Source organism: Anopheles bellator, chromosome 2, assembly GCF_943735745.2.
Source record: "Anopheles bellator chromosome 2, idAnoBellAS_SP24_06.2, whole genome shotgun sequence".
In the NCBI taxonomy this organism is placed as follows: Eukaryota; Metazoa; Arthropoda; class Insecta; order Diptera; family Culicidae; genus Anopheles; species Anopheles bellator.
In genome coordinates, this window is record NC_071286.1 from 23,673,633 (window position 1) to 23,694,442 (window position 20,810).

General features: G+C 48.5%; 2 protein-coding genes across 2 annotated transcripts; one reads left to right on the forward strand and one right to left on the reverse strand.

Moving 5' to 3' along the window:
* The first annotated feature begins 1,141 nt into the window (after nucleotides 1-1,141).
* Nucleotides 1,142-6,675, forward strand: LOC131207216 (YTH domain-containing family protein). Its single transcript, XM_058199826.1, has 8 exons — nucleotides 1,142-1,341; nucleotides 1,482-1,506; nucleotides 3,402-3,523; nucleotides 3,592-4,112; nucleotides 4,263-4,985; nucleotides 5,094-5,800; nucleotides 5,866-6,236; nucleotides 6,455-6,675. The coding sequence occupies exons 1-8, from the start codon at nucleotides 1,321-1,323 to the stop codon at nucleotides 6,551-6,553; spliced, it is 2,589 nt and encodes an 862-aa protein (XP_058055809.1). The 5' UTR covers nucleotides 1,142-1,320; the 3' UTR covers nucleotides 6,554-6,675.
* Nucleotides 6,676-10,182: 3,507 nt separating this feature from the next.
* LOC131210911 (mucin-12-like) lies at nucleotides 10,183-19,303 on the reverse strand. The gene is made up of 11 exons (XM_058204231.1): nucleotides 19,164-19,303; nucleotides 17,247-17,706; nucleotides 17,034-17,166; nucleotides 16,818-16,963; nucleotides 16,402-16,551; nucleotides 16,140-16,310; nucleotides 15,994-16,058; nucleotides 15,839-15,921; nucleotides 14,996-15,203; nucleotides 14,449-14,559; nucleotides 10,183-13,839 (listed from the first exon to the last, which is right to left on the reverse strand). Exons 1-11 carry the CDS (start codon nucleotides 19,301-19,303, stop codon nucleotides 11,724-11,726), a joined length of 3,783 nt encoding a protein of 1,260 aa, XP_058060214.1. The 3' UTR covers nucleotides 10,183-11,723.
* Between the last annotated feature and the right edge of the window lie 1,507 nt (nucleotides 19,304-20,810).

Sequence of the window (20,810 nt, forward strand, 5' to 3'; positions counted from 1 at the left end):
TAGCCATCCTTGTCGCTCGATTGGCTTTGTGAGCAACACGAAGCAGTCTTGCTTTCAGCCTCTCTCGCTCTGTCCCTCTTTCCCGCTTGCACTCTGTAGCTTTGGCAAAGCTTGCTGGTACCTTCCATCAGTTGGCTCGGCCATATTGTGAAACGTCGTCGTCGTCGTTGCCGGAAAAAAGACTTGAACTGAGACAGTGGCAGTGCCGTGAATTCAATTTTTCTCTATTGATTGCGTTTTTGCCGAAAGGACTTCTTGGCCGTAGCGAAAGTGCCTGCTCTCCGCCCACGGACGAGATTACAGGTGATCCGTTCTAGCCAAGAGCGGCGCATACGGAAGCCAAGTGTGTTTCTCGGTGCACAGAGATCCCCATTACGGGGATAGAAAGGGCTTCTTTTTCTTGCTTTTGCGACCAGCACAGTTCTAAGTGAGATTTCACCCGACGACGCCACACAGTAAGTTAAATTGTTCGCGATAAATCGAAAGCAGCAGAACCGCCAGTCTAGTTAGCTTGAAAGATCCACGTACGGCTCAGTAGACGGTGCAGTGCAGGTGTCGAAAAATATTGAAAAGAAAAAAGTTTTCCACACCGCTGTGCAGGAGGTGGCGCGTGTGCGGCAGCAACAGAATTGCGAATCGTTGTGCAGCCCCGTGCAAAGAGTAAAGCGTAACAAAAGCGTGCTCAAAGGAGTAGTGATCATTGTTGCGGTGGCGAAGGGAGAGCAAAGAAAATCATCACCACCACCACCACACCAGCATCGCCATTCGAGTGCGTCGCGTAGTAAGCGGGGTTATTCTTGGACCGCATCCCGCTTCGGTTTTGGGTTCGATCTTGTACTCACCTGCCGTGACGCCGCCAACACCATCGTGATTGGCTGCGCCACAGCACCCCTAGGTGTGCATTTCGCTGGAAGTTTGTCAAGAAAAAAAAGCAGCAGCGACACAACTTTCTTTCAGGTGCTAGAACACCCGCCGAAGTTGCGCGAAAGAATCGCGAAAAAAATCAGAATACTACAAAACAATAGTTTTCAGCAGCATCCCATCCAGCGTCATCTCGTGCCACTCGAAAGCATCTCTTCCGGACGCGTTCCTGCGTTGCGTGGTTAGACCGGTTGCCGGGACAGGGGACAGAGCGGCAGACGGAACTTCTGCAGTGTGCACACCGGTGTGTAAGTGTGTGTTACTGTGTGTGCGATTGCGTGCGTGTGTGTCCAGTGCAGCTCCCGGCGCATTGTGACTCTCCTACTGCTCTTGATTGGGTTAGAGGCAACTGGTTAGAAGCTTTGAGTGCAAAACAGCAGCCTACTACAACTACTACCAATGTCAACCGTGTCAGATCAGGTACGGAAAAACTGACGATAAAAAAGAGGTCGCCCAGAAATGAGATCTGGGCCACAGCCACTATCTCTCCGGCCATTGCAAATCTAATTCTAATTAAACTCTTGTTTTTGTTTCCGTTGTTTCGTTTTCTCTCCCTGTAGCGGATGAAAGGATCAGGAAATCATGGTAAATAGCTATTTGATGCTACTCTGTCTCAGCTCAACCTTCCACCATCATCTTCCAATTCGTGTGGGGAGGATTCGCCAGATGCGTGGCCACCACAAGCGTGTACTATTCGGACATTTTTGGCAGAATTCGACACAACAATCGAATGGCGAATGGAAAATGACAAACTGTCGGCCAGTTTTCGGCTTCGTCTTGTTGAAAGTGGGAAAAATGTATCACTTGCCCATGACCCAAAAAACAACCCTCCTTCAACCGGCACCTACCTTTTCTACTCCCACACACAATCTTTGGTTTGTGATAACACGGTGCCACATTGGGCCAAAGCTTGCCTTCCCGTGTATGTGTGTGTGTTATGTATTTGTTTGCTAACCATTAGGTTCTGCTACTGCGCCACGGAATGCGTAGAATGGTAAACAACGATCCTTTGGCGTACGATACAGCGTTATTGTTGGCCAGACTTGTGTTTTGGTCTTTGAGACTGTCCATTTAATGTTTAGAAAAAATCATGAATGAATGGAATTACCAAGCTTGTCACTAGAAATGTCGATTGCCAGGAGAATGTTTAATGGTCGAATTTCTTCATTCATACCGTTGTTTCTTCTTTGTCGTGCGCGCAGACAGTAGACTGTTTCACTACGCAGTTCGCATGTTTCATTGAACTTTCCATAGCAAGCAGCGATCGAGGAACATACACACTCACACATGCACAAAGCGGCTCCACGGCCCGCCGCCAGCATAGAGCGGAAATACATTACAACAAAGCGGATCCCCACAGAGTGCTGAAGAGGCATTTTCGTGCACGTGTGTTTGTGTAGGAATGTTTGCCAGACGTCTGCCGAGTCGCGTGCCTTGCCTATTTGTTTCGGAGCGTTAACCAATGAAATCTGGATCTTATCAAAAGAGCCAGTCGTGAGATGACCGCGAGACACCGATGGGTGATAAGGACCTTTTTCTGTGTGCGATTGTGCAAACCGTGCATTGCGAGCCCCCCCACTATTCTACGCATTTATTTGCCGGCTATCCATTCCGGAACATAACGTATCGATCGCGAGTCGACGATCAGAACGGGGCGCGCCACATCACTACATAAAATCATTGTCTAGTATTCCGCCTTAATGCACGAAAGAGAGAGAGAGTGATAAAGAGAGAAATTTGTAATGCATAGAGAAAGAAAGAGAAATAACGAGAGCGAATGAGCGGAAGCATGAATGAAAGAGAATAATACCCATCGCGATCTTCCTCTCCACGGCAACACGCGCGCACTCCCATAAGCCTTCTACGTGTGTTGTTTGTCGTGTTGGTGCGATTGGAGTTTTCCGCGAGATACGAGATCGTTGCGTCGTTATGTGGCCGCCGCCGTTTGCGGTGTAAGAAACGGGGCGGAGAAGAAAAGTACGATGAACTTGGGTTTTGAACCAGTTTGAGGGTCTCAGACCTTGGCTTCGGCGTTGCCGAACGTTCACCGACACCGTGCGGGAACCGGCATTTTTTACGCACGTCTCGTTTGTGCCGGTACTATAAAAAGGGTGTGTTCATGTTTTTTTTGTAATTTTGACGCTTAGTTTATCCTCCGACTAAAGGGTGGTTAATTGATGAAAACAACCGATCAATACACATGACTGGCTTTGGTTGATCGTGTGCCAACTGCGAACCGCACCGCTGTGATCTGCACATGTCGATGTCGTGTCACCCACGCCTTGCTTTGTTGAAACTGTTTATTTACCAAAAATAGGACTTTTATTGCATTCCGTGTTTTCGAAGGTGACGAGTCCTTTCTTCGGTTCACGTTCGGTTCGATCGTGTACAAGACACGACAACAATTATACAAAACGGAAGATGCACGGGGGTTCGTTGGCCGTTACAAGCGAATTGTATGTTACTTTTCTTGCAAACAGGAAACGGCGATTATAATTCTTGGAGTGCGCAAGTGAATCACGGACCAGGTGGCGTCGGACATCAGAAAAAGTCGAACGATGACTACTACCGTAATCATGGGGCTTACCACGATAGTGTCAAGGTGAGTGAGGCATCGATGTTCGTTAAAATCGTGTGCTAAATCTGTTGAGTTTTGTTGTCGTTCCACAGAATGTCGAGCACGGTATGCAAGGACTTGGAGTCGGTTCCATGCACAGTAGCAACCATTCGGCGGGCAGCAACTCCACATCGAAACACTATCAGCAACAGCAGCAGCAAAAGGAAGCTCCCAAAAAGATGACCTGGGCCTCGATCGCTTCGCAGCCGGCAAAACCGCAAGTGAACACCATCAGTACCACGGTGAAGAAGAAGGGCCCTGGCATGCCACCACCACCAATGATTCCCGGCAAGCACAATATGGACATTGGCACCTGGGATTCGCCGTCGAAGAATGGTTCGGCCATGGTGGCACCGACGCCACCGCCAATCATTCCACCACCGGTGATCGAACCATCGCCGCTGGCCGAATCGGCTCAACTGAAGTCGGGAGGAGGAGGTCCAGGAGGTGATCGATCGCAACTGCATCACCCATCTCATCACGATTCGCATCGTCAGAACACGGGACCGGCAGGAATGCAAAGCTCTCGTTGGCCAACACTCGGACAGGCACAGGTTCAGCAACAACAACAGCAGCAACAGCACCAGCAGCAACCCCAGCAGCAACAGCACGCGTCGCAGCAGCAACAGCAGCACCAGCACCAGCACCAGCAGCATCAACAACAACAGCAATCCAGTGGCGATCGAAACAATGGTGGAGCGGGATCTTCCGTTGGTAACAACAGCAGCACTGCAGGCGGATCGATGTCCTCGCAACAGCAGCAACAGGCGCCAAACTCGCGAAGCAACAACCACTCGTCGCAGTATCCGCCGCATGCGCCACAGCAACACTCGTTGGGATCGCACAGCTACAATCAGTCGCATCCGCAGGGTCCAGCACATCCTACCAATAGCCATAGCCTGTCTCGAAACCACAGCAACGCAGGATACGGCGGACCTGCCGGTGGATCGGCGATGGGTGATCGCCATATGGGCGGTGGTGTTGGTAACAACAGTGGCTACCATCATCACGGTGGCCAGCATCATCATCATGGGGGTGGTGCGTCGTCGCAGCCACAACAGCGCCATCATATGGATCAACCTAGCGTGGGTTCTTCGTACCACAACCAATCGGGACGTCCGACTGGCGGCCCCCCAAATCATCACGGTGGTCCGGGAGGTAACTATCAATCTCCTCCGGCAACAACCGAACGTGTCCGATATGGATCCGACAGTGTGGACAACAGCAGCTCGACTAGCGTTGGTGGTGGTGCTGGTGGTAGTGGCGTAGGCCTTACACCATCCGTATCCGCCAACTCGTCCGGCCATGCACGCTCGCCATCGCCGTCGAACGATGCCGAGCTCGCCAGCAAGCTGCTCCAGTCGCAGATGATACTCGATCAGTTGAAAACCAAAAACAACTACAACCCTTCTACTTTGGACATTCTGAAAACGGCGGACCTGGCTAGGTAAGACATGTGACGGAATCGTCAGCCAGTGAAGAACATTCGACCAGGGGACGGTGTGCGACAGTTTCGAAAAATTCCTGAATGACGAGTCACTTCCTATTTCGACAGATTCTTCGTCATCAAATCGTACTCGGAGGACGACATTCACCGTAGCATCAAGTACGAAATCTGGTGCTCGACCGAGCACGGCAACCAGCGGCTGGATCAGGCGTTCCGCGAACGGGAAGAGAAGGACGGTATGGTGTACCTGTTCTTCTCCGTCAACGGCTCGGGGCACTTCTGCGGCGTGGCGCAAATGATGACCGCCGTAGACTACAACTCCAACTCGAGCGTCTGGTCGCAAGACAAGTGGAAGGGCACGTTCAAGGTGCGGTGGATCTACGTAAAGGATGTGCCGAACTCGCACCTGCGTCACATTCGGCTCGAAAACAACGAGAACAAATCGATGACCAACTCGCGCGATACGCAGGAGGTACCGAACGCCAAGGGAATCCAGGCGCTGCAGGTGATCCACAGCTTCGAGCACCAGTCATCGATATTCGATGACTTTCAGCACTACGAAAAGCGCCAACTGGAGGAGGACACGCGCAAACACGAAGCACCACCACCGTCGAACCACTCGTACCACAATCGCCGTGAAAACCAGGGCCAGTACTATGATGGGCCAGGAAAGTATCACGGCAGCGGCGGAAGTAGTGGCGGGTACGGCAAGTACAATGATCGCGGTGGAGGGGATGACGGTTACGATGGGTACGGTCGCGGAGGTGGCTACCATGGTGGCTCAGGCTATAACAAGGGCGGCAGTAGCAGCTACGGTACGTTGTTTTGAGTCGGCAGAAATTTTTTGTGCTTAACCTTTTGCGATCTTTTCTGACACCAGGCGGCTACAACAATCGGGGTAACTACAACCATCACGACAATAACGGTGGTGGCCGGGGTTATCAGAGCTATGACCGCCGTAACAATAACGGCAGCGGTGGAGGCGGCAGCAACAACAACGGAGAAGATCATCACGACAATGGAGCGGGCAATGGTGGCGGAGGCGGTGGATATCATTCGCGCGGTGGCTACAACAACCGCCCGAGAGACTTTTACCGCGAGGAACGGCGAGGCCCGAATGACTACGGACGTCCGCGGCCCTCCAACAACGACTACGACGGAGGTCGCGACAGTGGCGATGGTGGTGGTATCTACAGGAGTGGCGGCGGTGGTGGCGATCGTGATCGTGGCTCTTCGAGAGATCACTACAGGGTGAGTTATGCATCCATTGTGTCCATTCTAACGCGCGCGCAACAAAGTGGCGCCGAAATTTCGAATCGATTCGAATTGTTGTGATCACATTGCTATCATACATGAGCTCATCACCACCACCGACGATGAAAGTAGATGATTAAACGTATTCTTATCTTTCAACTTTAATTTTAATTCCTAGAATTAAAATTATCGATTTCGTTTCCCCGAACTTCTAGGACCGTAACGTGCGCAGTGCGCCGGCCACAAATAATCAACAGCACCGTGGCAGCGGTTCCGGTGGTAGTGCCTCCAATATTTATCGCAACCCAAACTAAAGTGCGTCGCGTAAGCAGCGGAGATGGACGACAATCGATGCCGACTACTGATTACCACTCTCCCGATGGAGAAGCAGAACCTTGTTGGAGTAATCAAGAGAGTACGGTTCGGTTCTGCATCAAAAGAGGTGGTGGTGGGACCCCCTCACGTGGCCGCCCTCCGTTCGTCCACCTGCGCTTCTTCACAAAAAGCCGCTCGGCACGCTGTTGTGCGGAATCGAACCACGTTTCCGAAAATGAGAAGACGTAAGATAAGTAGCCGCCGCAGACGCCTTCGTGCAAGTAACAAAACCCCACACAACTTTTAACACACGAAACTCGTTACGGCCGTAACCTTTGAAAGAGAGACGGAGAGAGAGAGAGAGATATCTGTATAATCAAAACTTGACAGTTGCACCGCGCGCGCATGGCACGGAACAGATGAGAGGTCCCATCATTACAAATATGCTGCCCACTAGAATGTAACAGGATTGTTTTGTTTTTTTACAGTTACACCCATCTCATCAGTACGCAAATCTGTTGAGACAAATGTAGTTGCGAACGGTAATGGTAAAAAAGTGATCGCAATAGTGTATTGAACATCTTGGATTCAAAAGAAAAAATAATAAGAGAACATTGATGTACAGAATCAAATGAAAACAAGATAACAAAAGTGAATAAAAGTTACATTTTAATACTAAGAATGTATGTCAAAAAGTGCTGAAGAGTAAAGGCAGAAAATCAGACAAATGCGAGCGATAAAGAAAGAGAGAGAGAAAGTGGTAAAACTGGCCACCGGGAAAGATGTGGCGTGAATACAAATGGCTAATGCGCTAATGAAAACAAACATCAAACAATTATATTGAAAAGTATAACGGAAAACATGTAACACACGCCCGAAAACTATATAATACCCAAAAATGATAAGCAGAAAAAGAATAAAAATACAACATAACATACATATATATATATATATAAATAAATTAGAATATTCTGTTAAGTTATAAAATTAAATTATCTAAGTTAAGCCCGGGTGTGTGTCACTGGGTTGCGCTGCCATCGACGGCGCGCCATCATTTTTCACACTGGAGGTGACCAAACACAGAACAAGAAGAGAGAGAGAGAGAGACGACACAAAGCAACAAACAAATATAGGAAACAAAGTTTGCTACAAAAGCATTACGGTTATGCACATAATTGAATTCAAATGGACTGAAACGTGTATTGGGTGTTACACCACCGGCTACACACACTAGAATATGATTTTAGGCGAAAAGTAACGTAAACTGAACAAACAACACAACACTATAAACACCACGACGACGCAAGTGGAGTAGCCATTGGGCGCCCACTCCCACTGCCCACTCGGTTATTTGCTGCGTAGGCTTTTGTTTAAAACAAACAGCAGTCTGCGCCCGCACCGAGCGTGCGCGCGTCAAATAAACGCCACTAAAAGTATGAGAAAATCTCAAAACTATAGATGGCCTGCTCTGCAAACGTGAACGTGAACGGAAATATGCAAATGCATTGGTTCTCCGATTTTGTGACGTCAACTAAAAGTGCCGTAGAAAATCGACCTTCACGATTTATGGTTTCGGTTAGTGCGTTTTTCAACCCCAATTGGATTTGTTCTGGTAACGCTGTACACTAAGAAACCGACGTGTGGGACTGATAATAAAACTAACAAAAAAGAAAAGCGAGAGCGATGCAGTGTACGGACGCGGCTTTGATCTTCACGTTAGCCAATTATATAAGTTGCCTTTCGGTCGCTCGCCAACAGCCGCCACCGCCTGGTGCTGGTGCCCATAATAGGCTCAGAACGCGGATTCAGGACGAACTGAAACTCGATAGACCTAAACGCAAGAAAGACAGTTTAGCAGGCAACTTCTCTGTACGAAAATGTCCTACACAAGACGCATCACGAACAATGAAGAACTGGAAAATGGCGCTTGTGGTGACACCAATGGCAATTGCGGCAAACTCGAAATTAAACACTCACCAGCAGAGGCACCCAGAGAAAGACCCGATGACACGAGCTAGCTAAATTGAAATTACGGTCCAAAAGGTGTGCACCGAAAACTATATTCCATTTATTGCACGTCACACTCACTCATCACGCAAATTTTCGAAAAGTCTGTACAGGAAAGGGAGAAAACCATTGAAATGTTCCTTCGAATGAAATTTTGTCTGCTATGTTTGAACATTACCTGTTTAATTTTCATTAAGGTAGAGAAATGCTTTGTCGAGCACAGTTTTTTTTGGGAAATCAGTGACAGCACCAGCCTGCTTGGGTTGCGGCACCACGCAAACACACAAGCATGTAGTATCAAACGTGTGGTTGCACTTTTGTTTTAATTTTTAAATCCCATGTTTGGAAACTCGAATGCCTAGTACCGAACGACAGCAGTGCTAGTGAATTTTTTAATCCTAATTAAAGTAAATAAAACGACATTTGGCGTGTCATCTCTTCTGGGCCCGATAGGGGCGGAAGATTAAACAGAGAAACAAAAAACGAAAGATGTGTAACCCACAATAGATCAATCTCTTATACGTGTTACATCTAAACGATAATAAAGGATAAATAACAGCACACTCTCTCACTGGCGGGGCACCATCGAAGGCATTAACTTTGAACAAATGATCACGGGCGTAATTGTTTGGCTTCTGGAAGGGAGCGATTGCAGCGTAGTTTAACTGAATCTTCATTCATAACTGGGCAACGCGGAGCGGATAATGTGCGAAACTAAAACGAGATGATAGAAAAAGGGCGATGACACGAACTTTGCGAGTAAACACAATTAGTTACGGTACGCGAAATGGACGACAACTGAAAGTGAGGGCCCCGGCGCAACGATTGAGTGATCGTCCAGCGGCGACGCGCACGGATCAAAATGCATTGGGAAAGCAAATATATTAAAGGAGGTTAGTATAATTAACGGACGCCAGTAGTAAAACAACCATACTGGGCGGAAACAAACAGTAGGCGCTGGTTGTGAACCGCGTTCGATCGGTCGGTAGAAGGCAAATTCGCATAAGTTGGATTTTCTCGACAAAAACATAGCAAGTGTGTGCATTGTGCAAAACGCGAATTGGCACACTGAATAAAACGGAAAATCGTGGTGTTCTGAGGACAAACGATATTTGGAGTGTGGAACGATAAGCCTACAAAACCGCGTACAAGGGACGAAGAATTGTACACAGCAAGTAAGGATTGAGTGAAACGATGGTGATGCAACAAATGGGCTAGAAGCACACCCGATAGAAGCTGTGTGTTGTGCACAGGACCCTGTGCCCCATCCGGTGTACATACGAAGACGGAACGAAGGAAAAAGACCAGAACGAACTATGGAACGTCGGAAAAGCGGATGTAGGAATAGCGCGTTGCCGAACACGGTTCGCAGTAGCAGAAAAGAACCTGTGTGCGAAGAAAAAGTATACAGTAAAAGCATACAAAACCAAGCAAATCAATGGAATGGTCACACACACACACACACACACACAACAGCAATGTAAGGATGAAAATGAACAAAACATCGTAATAAATTGTATTAATAATAAAACCCCTAAAATCACGAGCCTGTGTTTGCGTATCATTCGGAAAGAACAACCGGGACAACCGTGTTTTGTTTTTAAGTTGTGTTTTATTAAAAAAGCGCGCACTTTGCACACCACCGTACATTTGAAAGAAGATACATCCTGGCGCACTAGTTTGGGCGCATGTGCGAGCGGATGATGGAAGATTCAGTTTCTGGCGGAAAGCAGAGAAATTGTCAACCGGGTATCTTACACGACCATAGCGTGAACCGAGAGGCGAGAAAGGAACCAAATGAAAATAAGGATTGGATACCGAAACAGTCTTCCAAGCAAGAAGGATGTTTTTGGCAAGTTGCTTTTAATATCTTTCGATTTTTGTGTTTATATTTTTTGATAAATGCCTTGCACTGGACAACCGTTGCATTCATGTGAACGGCTTTCGATTTGTTTTTCATACCTGCTCGGTTTTGACGATTTTAATCGAATATTTTTTGTCGCTTACACCACTTCTTCGCTTACGCAATGATTAACAAGTACCGGTTGTTTGTCTCTCGATTCTTCCATTTCGAATTCGATCGATTGGTTTTCGTTTTCGCTACGTACGTTGCGCATCTTCAACAGCTATATGTTTGTAAACCTTAAATCCGCACAACGTGCACTCTATTCGTGGTGTTGTTTTTCGTTCCGACATCAGAACCACCACCGCCCCATAAAATCAATAGCATCTTTACAACGTTCGCATTTTATCGATTGTTCTGTCAACAAGCAAACAAAACCGAACAATAAACAGTCGCCTAACAAGCACACGCACACACACAGACTGTTTCGCTATTCCGGTTCTCGATACTCTCGAAACGATTGGGCATATCGAATTCGAAGGCGAAGTCTCGGGCCGTAACAACGGTAGTAGGCTGTGGGGAAATATCCTTTCTTTGAAATGCTATTGTCGCTAGAGTACACTCTGTTGCTACGCGACTCCGATGGGAATGAAAATAAATCTCATAAATGCACGTGTTTTGTTCTTTGCCCACCGTGCAGCACGACATTAACGATCAGTCAAATTCTATTGCTTCGTGGTGCAGTAAGAGGGCGAGTGGACGGGATCTCGTTGAACGATGCCCAATTCAGGTGTCGAGAGAGCTTCGTACTCACCACCAATCCTATCTATCCTCTGATAGAAAAGAAGAAGGTACGCTGCAGAAAAGGGTCATAAACTATGGTTCCCTCGTTTCTTTTTGCCCACTGTACCTCTTTCGATAACCGAGATGCGCCACACGGCTTACTATGATAGTGTCGGTTCTAAGGTAACAATAAAACATTCGAAAGTAAATGTTGACGGCGATGGCTTTTCCTCCACGGCCGCCTTCTTGGAGTCTGTAAGAGGTACAGATTTTGGTAAATAAAAGATTCTAATTTGGGACCAATTTCAGCGTATTTATACTTTGTATATGTCGCATGGAAAAGATCATCAAAACGATTGGAATGGTTCGGTTACTGTTGTGTCGTTTCGCTCGTGGCCTTAACCATAACCCCTTTCTTATGAGTATTAAGTAGTGGTAGGGTCCAGGGATCGGAAAACGGGCATATTCTACTAATTCGATGCACATTTGTTGGACAGCTTTGGAAGCAGCAAAAGTTCTCCTAGAACTGCCTGTCTTTAGCCCGTCGTGTACGATTGGGAGGGATTGATTTGTATACGTATTTTGTTCGCGTCGGACTGTATCTGGTGTGCCGAGCGGGACGATCCAAGCCGCGACGAGTAGCTTCCTGTGCCGGACGAAAACGAACCCAACGTGGGCGAACGCAGTTCCTCTGGGGACGTAGGACCTCCGTATTGGTAGTGCGGCAACCGGCTGTCGGCTGTGGTTGGGGACACTGTTGTACTGCCACCACCGGTTTCAACGGAGAGACGCGGAGTGTGTCGTTGATTCGTTTTCGAACCGGATCGGAACGAACCTTGCAACGAGCCGGGCGGGGAAGTGGGCGATTTCATACCGACCGGAATGCGGGACTGGTTGACAACGGACGGTGGTGGAGAGACCATGGCGGCTTGCTGCGAATGTTTGCCCGATGCGTTCGAACCTCGCCGGCGGTGGCTCGACGAAGTATCGGCCGATTGCTTGCGCTTTGCGCTGCTAACGGGAATGGACGAGGAAGCCGCCATGGGAGTGGAAGAACCAGTGGCAGGGTGCATTCGGCGTGAGGAAAAGGTACTTCCAGGGGACGACCCATCCGTTGGGGAGGCGGGAAGGAGCGGAACCGTTTCACTCGTCGGTGTGTTGCTTCCGTTCTGATGCGGTTGACGCTGTCGCGGACGCTGCTGCCGTCCCTGACTGCCGGTAAACGCCTGGCTGCCGGGTGTACTGCGGTTGTACTGCGGTAACTGCGAAGGACGGAAGCTTCCATTTGGCGGTGGGCTCGTCGATGAATCATCCGAGGATTTACCCAACAATTTATCTTCGTCGTCTCGCCGTTCACGGGCACGGTGCGCTCCAGCATTTCGTCCCCCGTTGGTTTCTTCGAGCGCCACTCCGGGTCTCTCTTCGTCCTCTTCCTCGTCTTCTTCGTCGTTATTGAAGAACCGATTGTAGCGCTTCGAAGGAACTCCCGAATCTAGGAGTGGATCGTAATCGAAGGGTGAGCTATCATCGTTAGCACTGTTCTGTCGGGACGAGCCCTTGAATGCCCGGTACTCGACACCTCCTCCGCTGCTCCACTCCGTCGTTGCTCCGTCACCCGTGCCACCGTCGCTGAACGGTGAAGCCGGACCTAACTGGGGCGACAGGTTGCGATACTGGATGTTATAGTCACTCTTGTGTCCCCGGGAGGTGATGCGAGACGGAATCGAACCATCGCCTCCAGCATGCAGCTCGATTCGTTCGTCGCACCGTTGCTGACCGCGGTCGACAGAATCGTACATTTCGCTCCGCGCCATCCGGCTCAGCGATGACATACCACCGGCACCCGTGATCAACTTCGCCGTTCTTCGCTGGTAATCGTCGGAGGTGATTCGCAGCAGGCTGTTGCTGCTGCCGCTACCCGACAGGTGCTGCTGCAGTTTTGCTTTGGCCAACTCTTCGAACGAGGTCATCCGGTGGATGTTGCTCTCCGAGCCATTCCGGCTTCCGCCAGGTACTGCTGCTCCCCCCAGCACCAGACTGTTGTGGCTACTGTGATGGTCCGGAACGTACTTGCGGTTCTTCACGTGACTACACTCGATGATGAACTCGCTGTCCAGCATAGGAGCGGGTGATTTGCGCGACATGCTACCCCGCCGGGACGACGAACTGGAACGACCGTTCGAGGCGTAATGCTGCGTTGACGACGTGACTGATGATGCCGCCACCGGTACGCTTTGGAAGTCGCCGCTAGGGTACTCGTTGCAGTACCGTCCACTACCGTGTGCCGATGGTCCGGTCATGGGAGCACCAGCCGATTGCTGCAGGTACAGATCAATTTCACTATTTCGCCTTGTTTGAGATTCGCCATCATCGTCGTCGTCGTCAACCGCCCCTTCGTATGCGCCGGCGTCGCCGTTTGACGATCGATCGTGTCGTCGCGCGTGCTGTTCGTTTGAGGCCGTGTCGTGTTCACCGTTCTGTCGATCGATCGACGGTCGACCGTTGGCGATTCCGGCCGCCATTCGCTGCTCTTCCGGTGGTGCTGGAGGCACGTAGATTCGCACGACATCATGCGGTGACATGGCCCGCGGTGTCATCAGTTGCAGCGTTGACGGGCTACGCTCTACGACGCTTGTGGAACCGATGGCAGAACTTGAGAGTTTGTGTGAGAAGAGAGCAAGAAGAAAAGAAATGATTAACTTCATGCTCGGTTTTGGGCGGACGCACTATAGGAAAACTGTGCTATGCAGCACAAAACAAGTGCGCAGACAAAGCCCAGATGCCAATTACCGATCGCCAAAAGGAGTTTACACAGCTCTTCCTCATGTTTTATTCCCGCAACTTTATATTCTCGATTGTTCAACCAATAGACAACTCCAAAACTATCAATTTCTATTAAAACATTAAAAGTTTTAGTCCAAAAGAGCTCTAATTACTGAACACTAAACATTAGATGTATTCCAAACCTGTCACACGTATTAAGAAAGAGTAGCATTGGACTTCTTTAGGCACGCCAAGTACTACTTTTAGCATTTGACTTACATTTGGAATGCACCTTATTGTTAAACAAGGAAAATTCTTGAAAAAAGAGACAATCAGAACATAAAACGTGAATCCGATTTCTAGCTAAACTCTATCTGGCTGATTGTGGCGCGAGACGGGTGAACTAGCAAGAGTTCGGACAAAGAACACGCTCCAATTTTCACTGCACCTGTGAAACACTCACGCCTGCGAGTGGCCTAGAAGCAACACACAACTTACGCGGCACTTCTAAGCTTCGTTTGCCTCTTCGTGGAGGCGGCGGTGGAGGAACAGCCAACGGAGGCCTCGTAGCGTACCTTCGCGGATGCCGAAGACTGAGTTGGCTTTGATCTGAAACAAAACGACGACTTGAGAGAAAGAATGCACAGAGAGAAAAAGGGGCATTATTATACTCCTTTGGCGATTGAAGTCAACCGCACCCGTGGTCGGCGATAACACACGCGCTAGCGCACATATCAATCGGTCAGAATCGGTTAGCGTACCAACAGAAAGCGCTAAACTATTCTAGGGAACTCGAACCAGAAACACACCGAACACTAAACCGTGCTACGAGGATGGCTAGAAGCAAAGGCTAGATCGTCTAAAGGAACGAATAAAACCGATGTTTCTAGGAACAATGGAACCACGGATTGCTAGAATGATCACTGCCGCGTACGTCGGCCCTATCTACTTTCGAATACCAAATGGGAAAATAAATCACGCTGGGAGTACACGAAACAAACGGACGAAATTGTTTCAACAATCCAACATTCAGAATGTTACTTACACCGGACTGCTTTCACCACCGTCACCTTCGTCCTCGCTGGGGATCACTTTCTGATCTTCGACGTAGAAATCGAACGCCTGGTGCGATCGCTGACTTTGGCCACCGGAAAGGACGCTCAGATCGGCGGTGGACGTGACCGAGGTGTCGGCAAGCGATTTACGTGAACTGCCCAGTAGCGAACCTCCATCCTCCGACTCTGGAATGTGCACTGCGGAGCGGGTTGGGAGAAAACAAATGAAATTTTTAAGTGCAAACTCCTCCACATCTGCAGTAACTATAGTGGACAACGCAGAACAAAAATTAAGAAGCATCAATGGCCAGTACGCTGATGGCGGTGGGGTGAATCTATTGCTCATTTCAACACATTGCTCTGTTTGTGTGTGCTTTTGTGCATTGTTCACAGCGCAGCGCAAGAATCGAATGTCGGATTGAAGAGCTGGCAAAATTGATAAACAGAACTAAACACACACACACCTTCTCGTTACTCTTTGTTGCCGTAGAAAGAATTAAGCTATATCGTTCTTCTCTTTTTGAGCACAATGTGTAACGATGTCAAGATACGATCGGTTCAGGAATTCGTCCTTTTTAAATGCAAACCCGTGGTAGTACTGGGGGAAACAATGGAAAGAATGTTTCGGTGAGTGTTAATACACCGCTTGCGTGCCTGTTTAGTATCTTGTGCCACGTATGGCAGTGAGGATCGGCAGGTTCAACGATAAGCAATTGAAAAGCAACAAACATCCAACACTCCAAAAGGCAGTGCATCTGTGTTTAGTGTAAAATAGTAACGAGAATCCCTATTTGAAAAAAGAACAAACGGATCTTAGTAGAATCCAATCATACCCGTATTAAGATGTTGGCTGGAACCTCCGGATGTTGTTGCAACTTGGCTGAGGGTGGCAATTTCCTGTTCCGTAATTTCACGCCTAAAATTGAAACCATTTGACAACAACGATCGATTAGATTCCGTAACACAACAAAAAACGTGTACCACATACTTAAGCTTAACCGCTTCCGTAACATCTTTTTCCGTTTCGGTGAACTCTTGCTTCCGTCGACCGATCTACGATGGGATAAGTGGAGAAAGGAAATAAATCAGCATCGGGAACCGTTCGCCCCAACACATCAAAATGGTCACTACAACCTTGGCCTCGGTACTCGGTTCCACGAACACCCCGAAAGGTTTCTTCGGCAGCTCTATTTCACTGGCCGGTGGCGGCAGCTCCAGACCGGCCTTCCGCAACTCTTCCATGCACTGTTCGAGATTTTTGAGCACAATATCGTCATCGTAACCGAAATCCTCGTACAGTTTCGTCTACGGGGGAAAAGGGGAAAACAAATTGCGTGTCATTGATAGAATCCGTAGTGCCGCCTATTGGACCTATTAACGAACGTTCGTCGGTTACCTGAATGTATTGCAGTATGAGGTCCATATCTTTGAGCTTGAGAATGCGATTCTTATGCAAACGCAGTATATTGTAGGCCATGGCAGTGACCACCTTTTCGCCATCGAGAAGATACACATCCCAAACGCGCAAACATAAGCTGAATGGTATCTGCACACCACGTTCACCCGGTTCCGGAGCGCCACACGGTGCCATAGCACACAACCCAACGCACACACACAGACAGACATACACGTGCCACGCGAAGCAATGACATTTATTGGCACAGCGAGTAACCGAGTGTAAGAATGGGATTGGTGGTGCCGATACCGATTAGCGTGTCAAATGAGAATGAAAACGGGAAACACAACGCCACAGTTAGAACAGAAGAGCAAGGGGTGACGTGAAGGTACGGAAAACTCTTGCCGCTCACTTACCCGTTCGATGAAAACTACGAAGAACCACTTCAACGAGTACAGGATCGAGTCGAGATTGTACTGATCGAAGTGTTTCTTTAGCTTTGGTATGAATTTGGTTATTATTTTATCGTGATGCGCTAGAAAGCGGGTCAACTTGGGGAAGCCTGCGTAAAACGGGGACAATCGGTGGGTAATTATCATCCAGTTGGGTCTCACTGCAACAAGGTATCGTACCTTCAATGAACAGTCCGTGCATTGCAAACTTCTTATCGGCCAGCAGGACACTGAGCGCCCAAAATGCTTCTTCCTCCTCCATGTACATCAGCAACACTCCGGCCAATCCCGACATGCCCTGGCAGTAGCCAACCTGTTGGGCGAGTAACCCATATAAGGATCAATCATTACGCCACTCACCAAATACACCGCGCGCCATCCCTTCGTCCTCACCTCGGAATTGTACATGCTGTATGCAACCAGCACATTGAAGAGGCTTTTCTGCTTCGCACTGTAACGCTCCCGGTAGTCGATGTGCTCCCGAAATTGCCGATTGACGTCCGAATCAATCTGCCGGGCCTCGGTGCTCCACTGGCGGGCCAACAGTAGCATCTCACGGTACTTATCCTGGTTATTCGCCATAACCTCCTTGAGGTTTAGCAGCTTGCACCACACCTGCCGGCGTACCTTCTCCGGGATGCCCTTGTAGACTCGCTTCCGTACCTTCGCCTGTACCGCACGATCCTCCCACTGGAGGGCACGTTTGATGGGTTTGGTGGGTGGTAGCGTGTCTATTGGGGATTTGCCCAGCATCTTCAACCACTTCTTTACCCGTTCCATTTCGATCTCCGTCGCTTTGGCTTCGTGCGGATCGCGCTTTCGTGGTAGGCGTTTGTCGTGTATGAATCCATACCTGCGTTTGGTGGGAAAGTATTTTGAAAATGAGTACAGAAATCATGGTGTTGTAAAATTGCCTTATAATAACAATATTCTGACCGTGTGCTTTTAATTGAAGCCAATCTTTTCGCGTAAACCAAGCGCAACGAGAATGTGAACCGTTTTTCCGGGTTGCAAAATGACCGCCGTTCGGTATACTTGCTTTCAGGCACCTACGCCCGGAATGAAATTTATAAATTATTCTGCATGTTGCCCCAAGCAGTTGGCGGTAACTAGATTCCCAATCGGTACACCATCGATGCTGTTACGTAGTTTAGAGGGTAACACGCAATCGAAATTGAAAGTGACCGCACTGTCGGTAGGCATGCAAAGACAAAGAGTTCCGTGGGCGAAAGGCTTGTGGGGTAGTGCTAAGTGAACGTGAGCACGAATCCATCGAAGCACCGAAAAAGGAAGCAGCTGCTTCCAGTTTGGTTGATTGAATTTGATGATGCCCAAATACTGCCAACGCAACAGTGGTTGAATTGTTCGGCAAACGTATTACATTGAAGCAGAATATTCAATCGAACTTTAAATAGATGAAAACGTGAAGGGATCATTTACAATTTTCATTACAACCGTCTGGAGTACCTATGTCAAATGAGTGGCGATGAAATTTTGAACAAGTTTCCTGAAGTTGTACCAACATAGGGGCAATCTGCGAAACAACTAAACGTGTTGCCAGTATACCTAGACGTTATGCAATAGGATTGCGTGTTGTTTATCCCCTTGTTTGGTTGTCCTGCTACTTTCACCGAAATTTAAACGGAAAATTAAAACCCGAATTTTAATATGTGTGTTGGGTTACAGTAAAAAAAACAATATTGCATTAGAAGTTACCTGTTTTGAATCAATATCTAGTTTCCTTTGAAACTTATTAGTGTTGTTGAAAAAAAATGTTACGCATAAGTCTCTCTAAACAAAGAGAAATCATCTTTTGTGTGATTTTGGAAATTTCGAAGAAGACATTTCAAGCGAAAAAAAACGCATAGCGTTTGTAATGGGAACTCACAATTTGTGCGGGGATGCTTTGGTGTAAGCAAAGGTCAACGATGAATTAACATGATTCACGTAACGCACGTATTGGAGGCCGGTGAATGAAACGTAGTGTCAAGTGGGGCAATCTCTACAAGCAGCTGGCAGCGGAGGTTTGGGGCCTATCCTACGTGCAGTTCAGCAAACATAGTAACCCACGCACACGTACCACCCACGCACATTTTGTTGGTTCTCAACGGACATAGTTGTTTTCCTTCGATGGCAAGCATGTTGGCGACAACTCAACGACATCAAAGAACTAACCAATTCCAATCTTGCGAAACGCAAAACGTGACCTCGTAGTAGTATGCCTATGCTGGGACTAGGTGGGCGTTTGGGCAGAGCGGAGGCGTGTAGAATTTCCCTCTCTGTTCCTTTGAACTGATTCCACCCCCTTACCTATCGGTCTGATGATATACTTCGAACTGTGGATCTTCCCACGGGTCAATCTCGGCGCCTGCTTCCCGGCCCTTTTCGTAGCGTTGGAAAATTTTCTCCCGCTCCTCCTTCGCCCGGGCGATCAGCGCATTCTCGTCCATTTTCGTTTTCGTTGGTGTCGTGAAGATATTGCTGCCTCTGGTGCTTGTGTGGCCACCAAGTCGCTTCTATGTGCCAGCCCGTGGACAATGATGGGCCAAAAACGAATGTCAAAACGAAAAACCAAAGCTTGCTATGTTGCTTTGGGCTGGTTTTTGTTTTGGGTGTTATTCCGGTTATCACTGTTACAGGGCTCCGGTTGGCAAATGTTCTTCTCGAACAAAGTGAAGTTCATGATTCACAGCGATTTCCGCTTGAGTAACAATTCACTGTCCGTCGCGACCATCGAAACCCGTCCACACTAACACGTTCCTTCCGATTTTACATGCAGCGAAGCACTCGTCACTACTCAATCAACAGCTCCTGGTGGCTTGAAACATCTCTACTTCTAGCGTCTGCTGCGCTACGTTGTGTTCCAGTGCCTAATATCATGATGTTACGCGAAAATGGGTACATTTCGGGTTTTCATGTTCCCCTTGGAATGTGGTTGCTACGAAGATAAACAGGCTTTTACTACTCATCAGCGTCCCTGGTTTGCTGGAACACTGCAGCACGGATCGTCGCGAAAAGTGTCAGTTGCAGCCTCCCATAGTAATGAGAATCACTCCACTCGCCAATCGTTTAGCGAAACTTAATTAATGCAGCAGTGCGCCACTTTGCCCACACCTGGGGCCAGACCGAAAGATCGCAGCAAACTAGGCGTCACCGTTCGCGACAGTGAAAGCACAGAGATAACTACAATGACTACACTAACTATAGCGCAACCAGCAACGGCCACCGGACCGGACGCGTGTCCTTATCTTTCTTAACGTGGTTCGCGCTGCGCTTTCGATTGAATGGCAAACTCGTTACTTATGCTGCTGGCTCGAAATCACCTGCATGCTCGCCGATGCGCCACCTTCTGAGAGCCACACGCCTATTTACGCCTTGCTCTTAGGCCACCGTCGTTTGCTTCGTGGTAGCCGTGTAACCCACTAGCCACTGACCCATTTTGGGCCGGGTCCGGAAACAATCCAAATCGCCTCCGGACGCCCTGCACGGTTGGACCGGAGGTAATACCATCATCGTCGGTGGGTTCGAGTGAAATGATGAAGACAACTTTCGTGTAAAGAAAGGGAAAAACACCGTTCCTTTTGCCCGGGTGTGCTATAACGTTGACGTTGCATCCGTTTTTGGGGAACGATTTTCGGGGGCAGTTTTGAGTTTTCTCTTCGCACACAGTGCCACGGACCCTTGGCAAGATTACAGCTTTGGACGCTGAGTTTTGCAAGCTCTCTAGTTAGTGGATCCGATAACTGCGCTATTTATCTTTGCCTTGTATCGAACGCATTCCGTTCCCGTTTTCACTAGCTATTTTACCACATCGCTAGCAGTACAGCTGCATTCATCACTTTATTTATGCTCATCCATCACTACTATTTGTGGGACTTGTCGTGGCACGAACTCTGGGAATCGATTGACACACCGTGCAGGGAGAGAGCGAGTGAGAGAGAATTAGAGAGAAACGAT

What these genes read in the sequence shown, in the direction of transcription:
- LOC131210911 (XM_058204231.1), bottom strand. Translation starts at nt 19,303, where the DNA reads ATGGACGAGAATGCGCTGATCGCCCGGGCGAAGGAGGAGCGGGAGAAA. An exon ending in TCGTAGTTTTCATCGAACGG is followed by an intron (nt 16,552 to 16,817) that starts GTAAGTGAGCGG and finishes CGTGGTGTGCAG; the next exon opens with ATACCATTCAGCTTATGTTT. An exon ending in AACCGAGTACCGAGGCCAAG is followed by an intron (nt 16,059 to 16,139) that starts GTTGTAGTGACC and finishes ATCCCATCGTAG; the next exon opens with ATCGGTCGACGGAAGCAAGA.
- LOC131207216 (XM_058199826.1), top strand. Translation starts at nt 1,321, where the DNA reads ATGTCAACCGTGTCAGATCAG. An exon ending in CTTACCACGATAGTGTCAAG is followed by an intron (nt 3,524 to 3,591) that starts GTGAGTGAGGCA and finishes GTCGTTCCACAG; the next exon opens with AATGTCGAGCACGGTATGCA. An exon ending in GTTCAGCAACAACAACAGCA is followed by an intron (nt 4,113 to 4,262) that starts GCAACAGCACCA and finishes TGGTAACAACAG; the next exon opens with CAGCACTGCAGGCGGATCGA.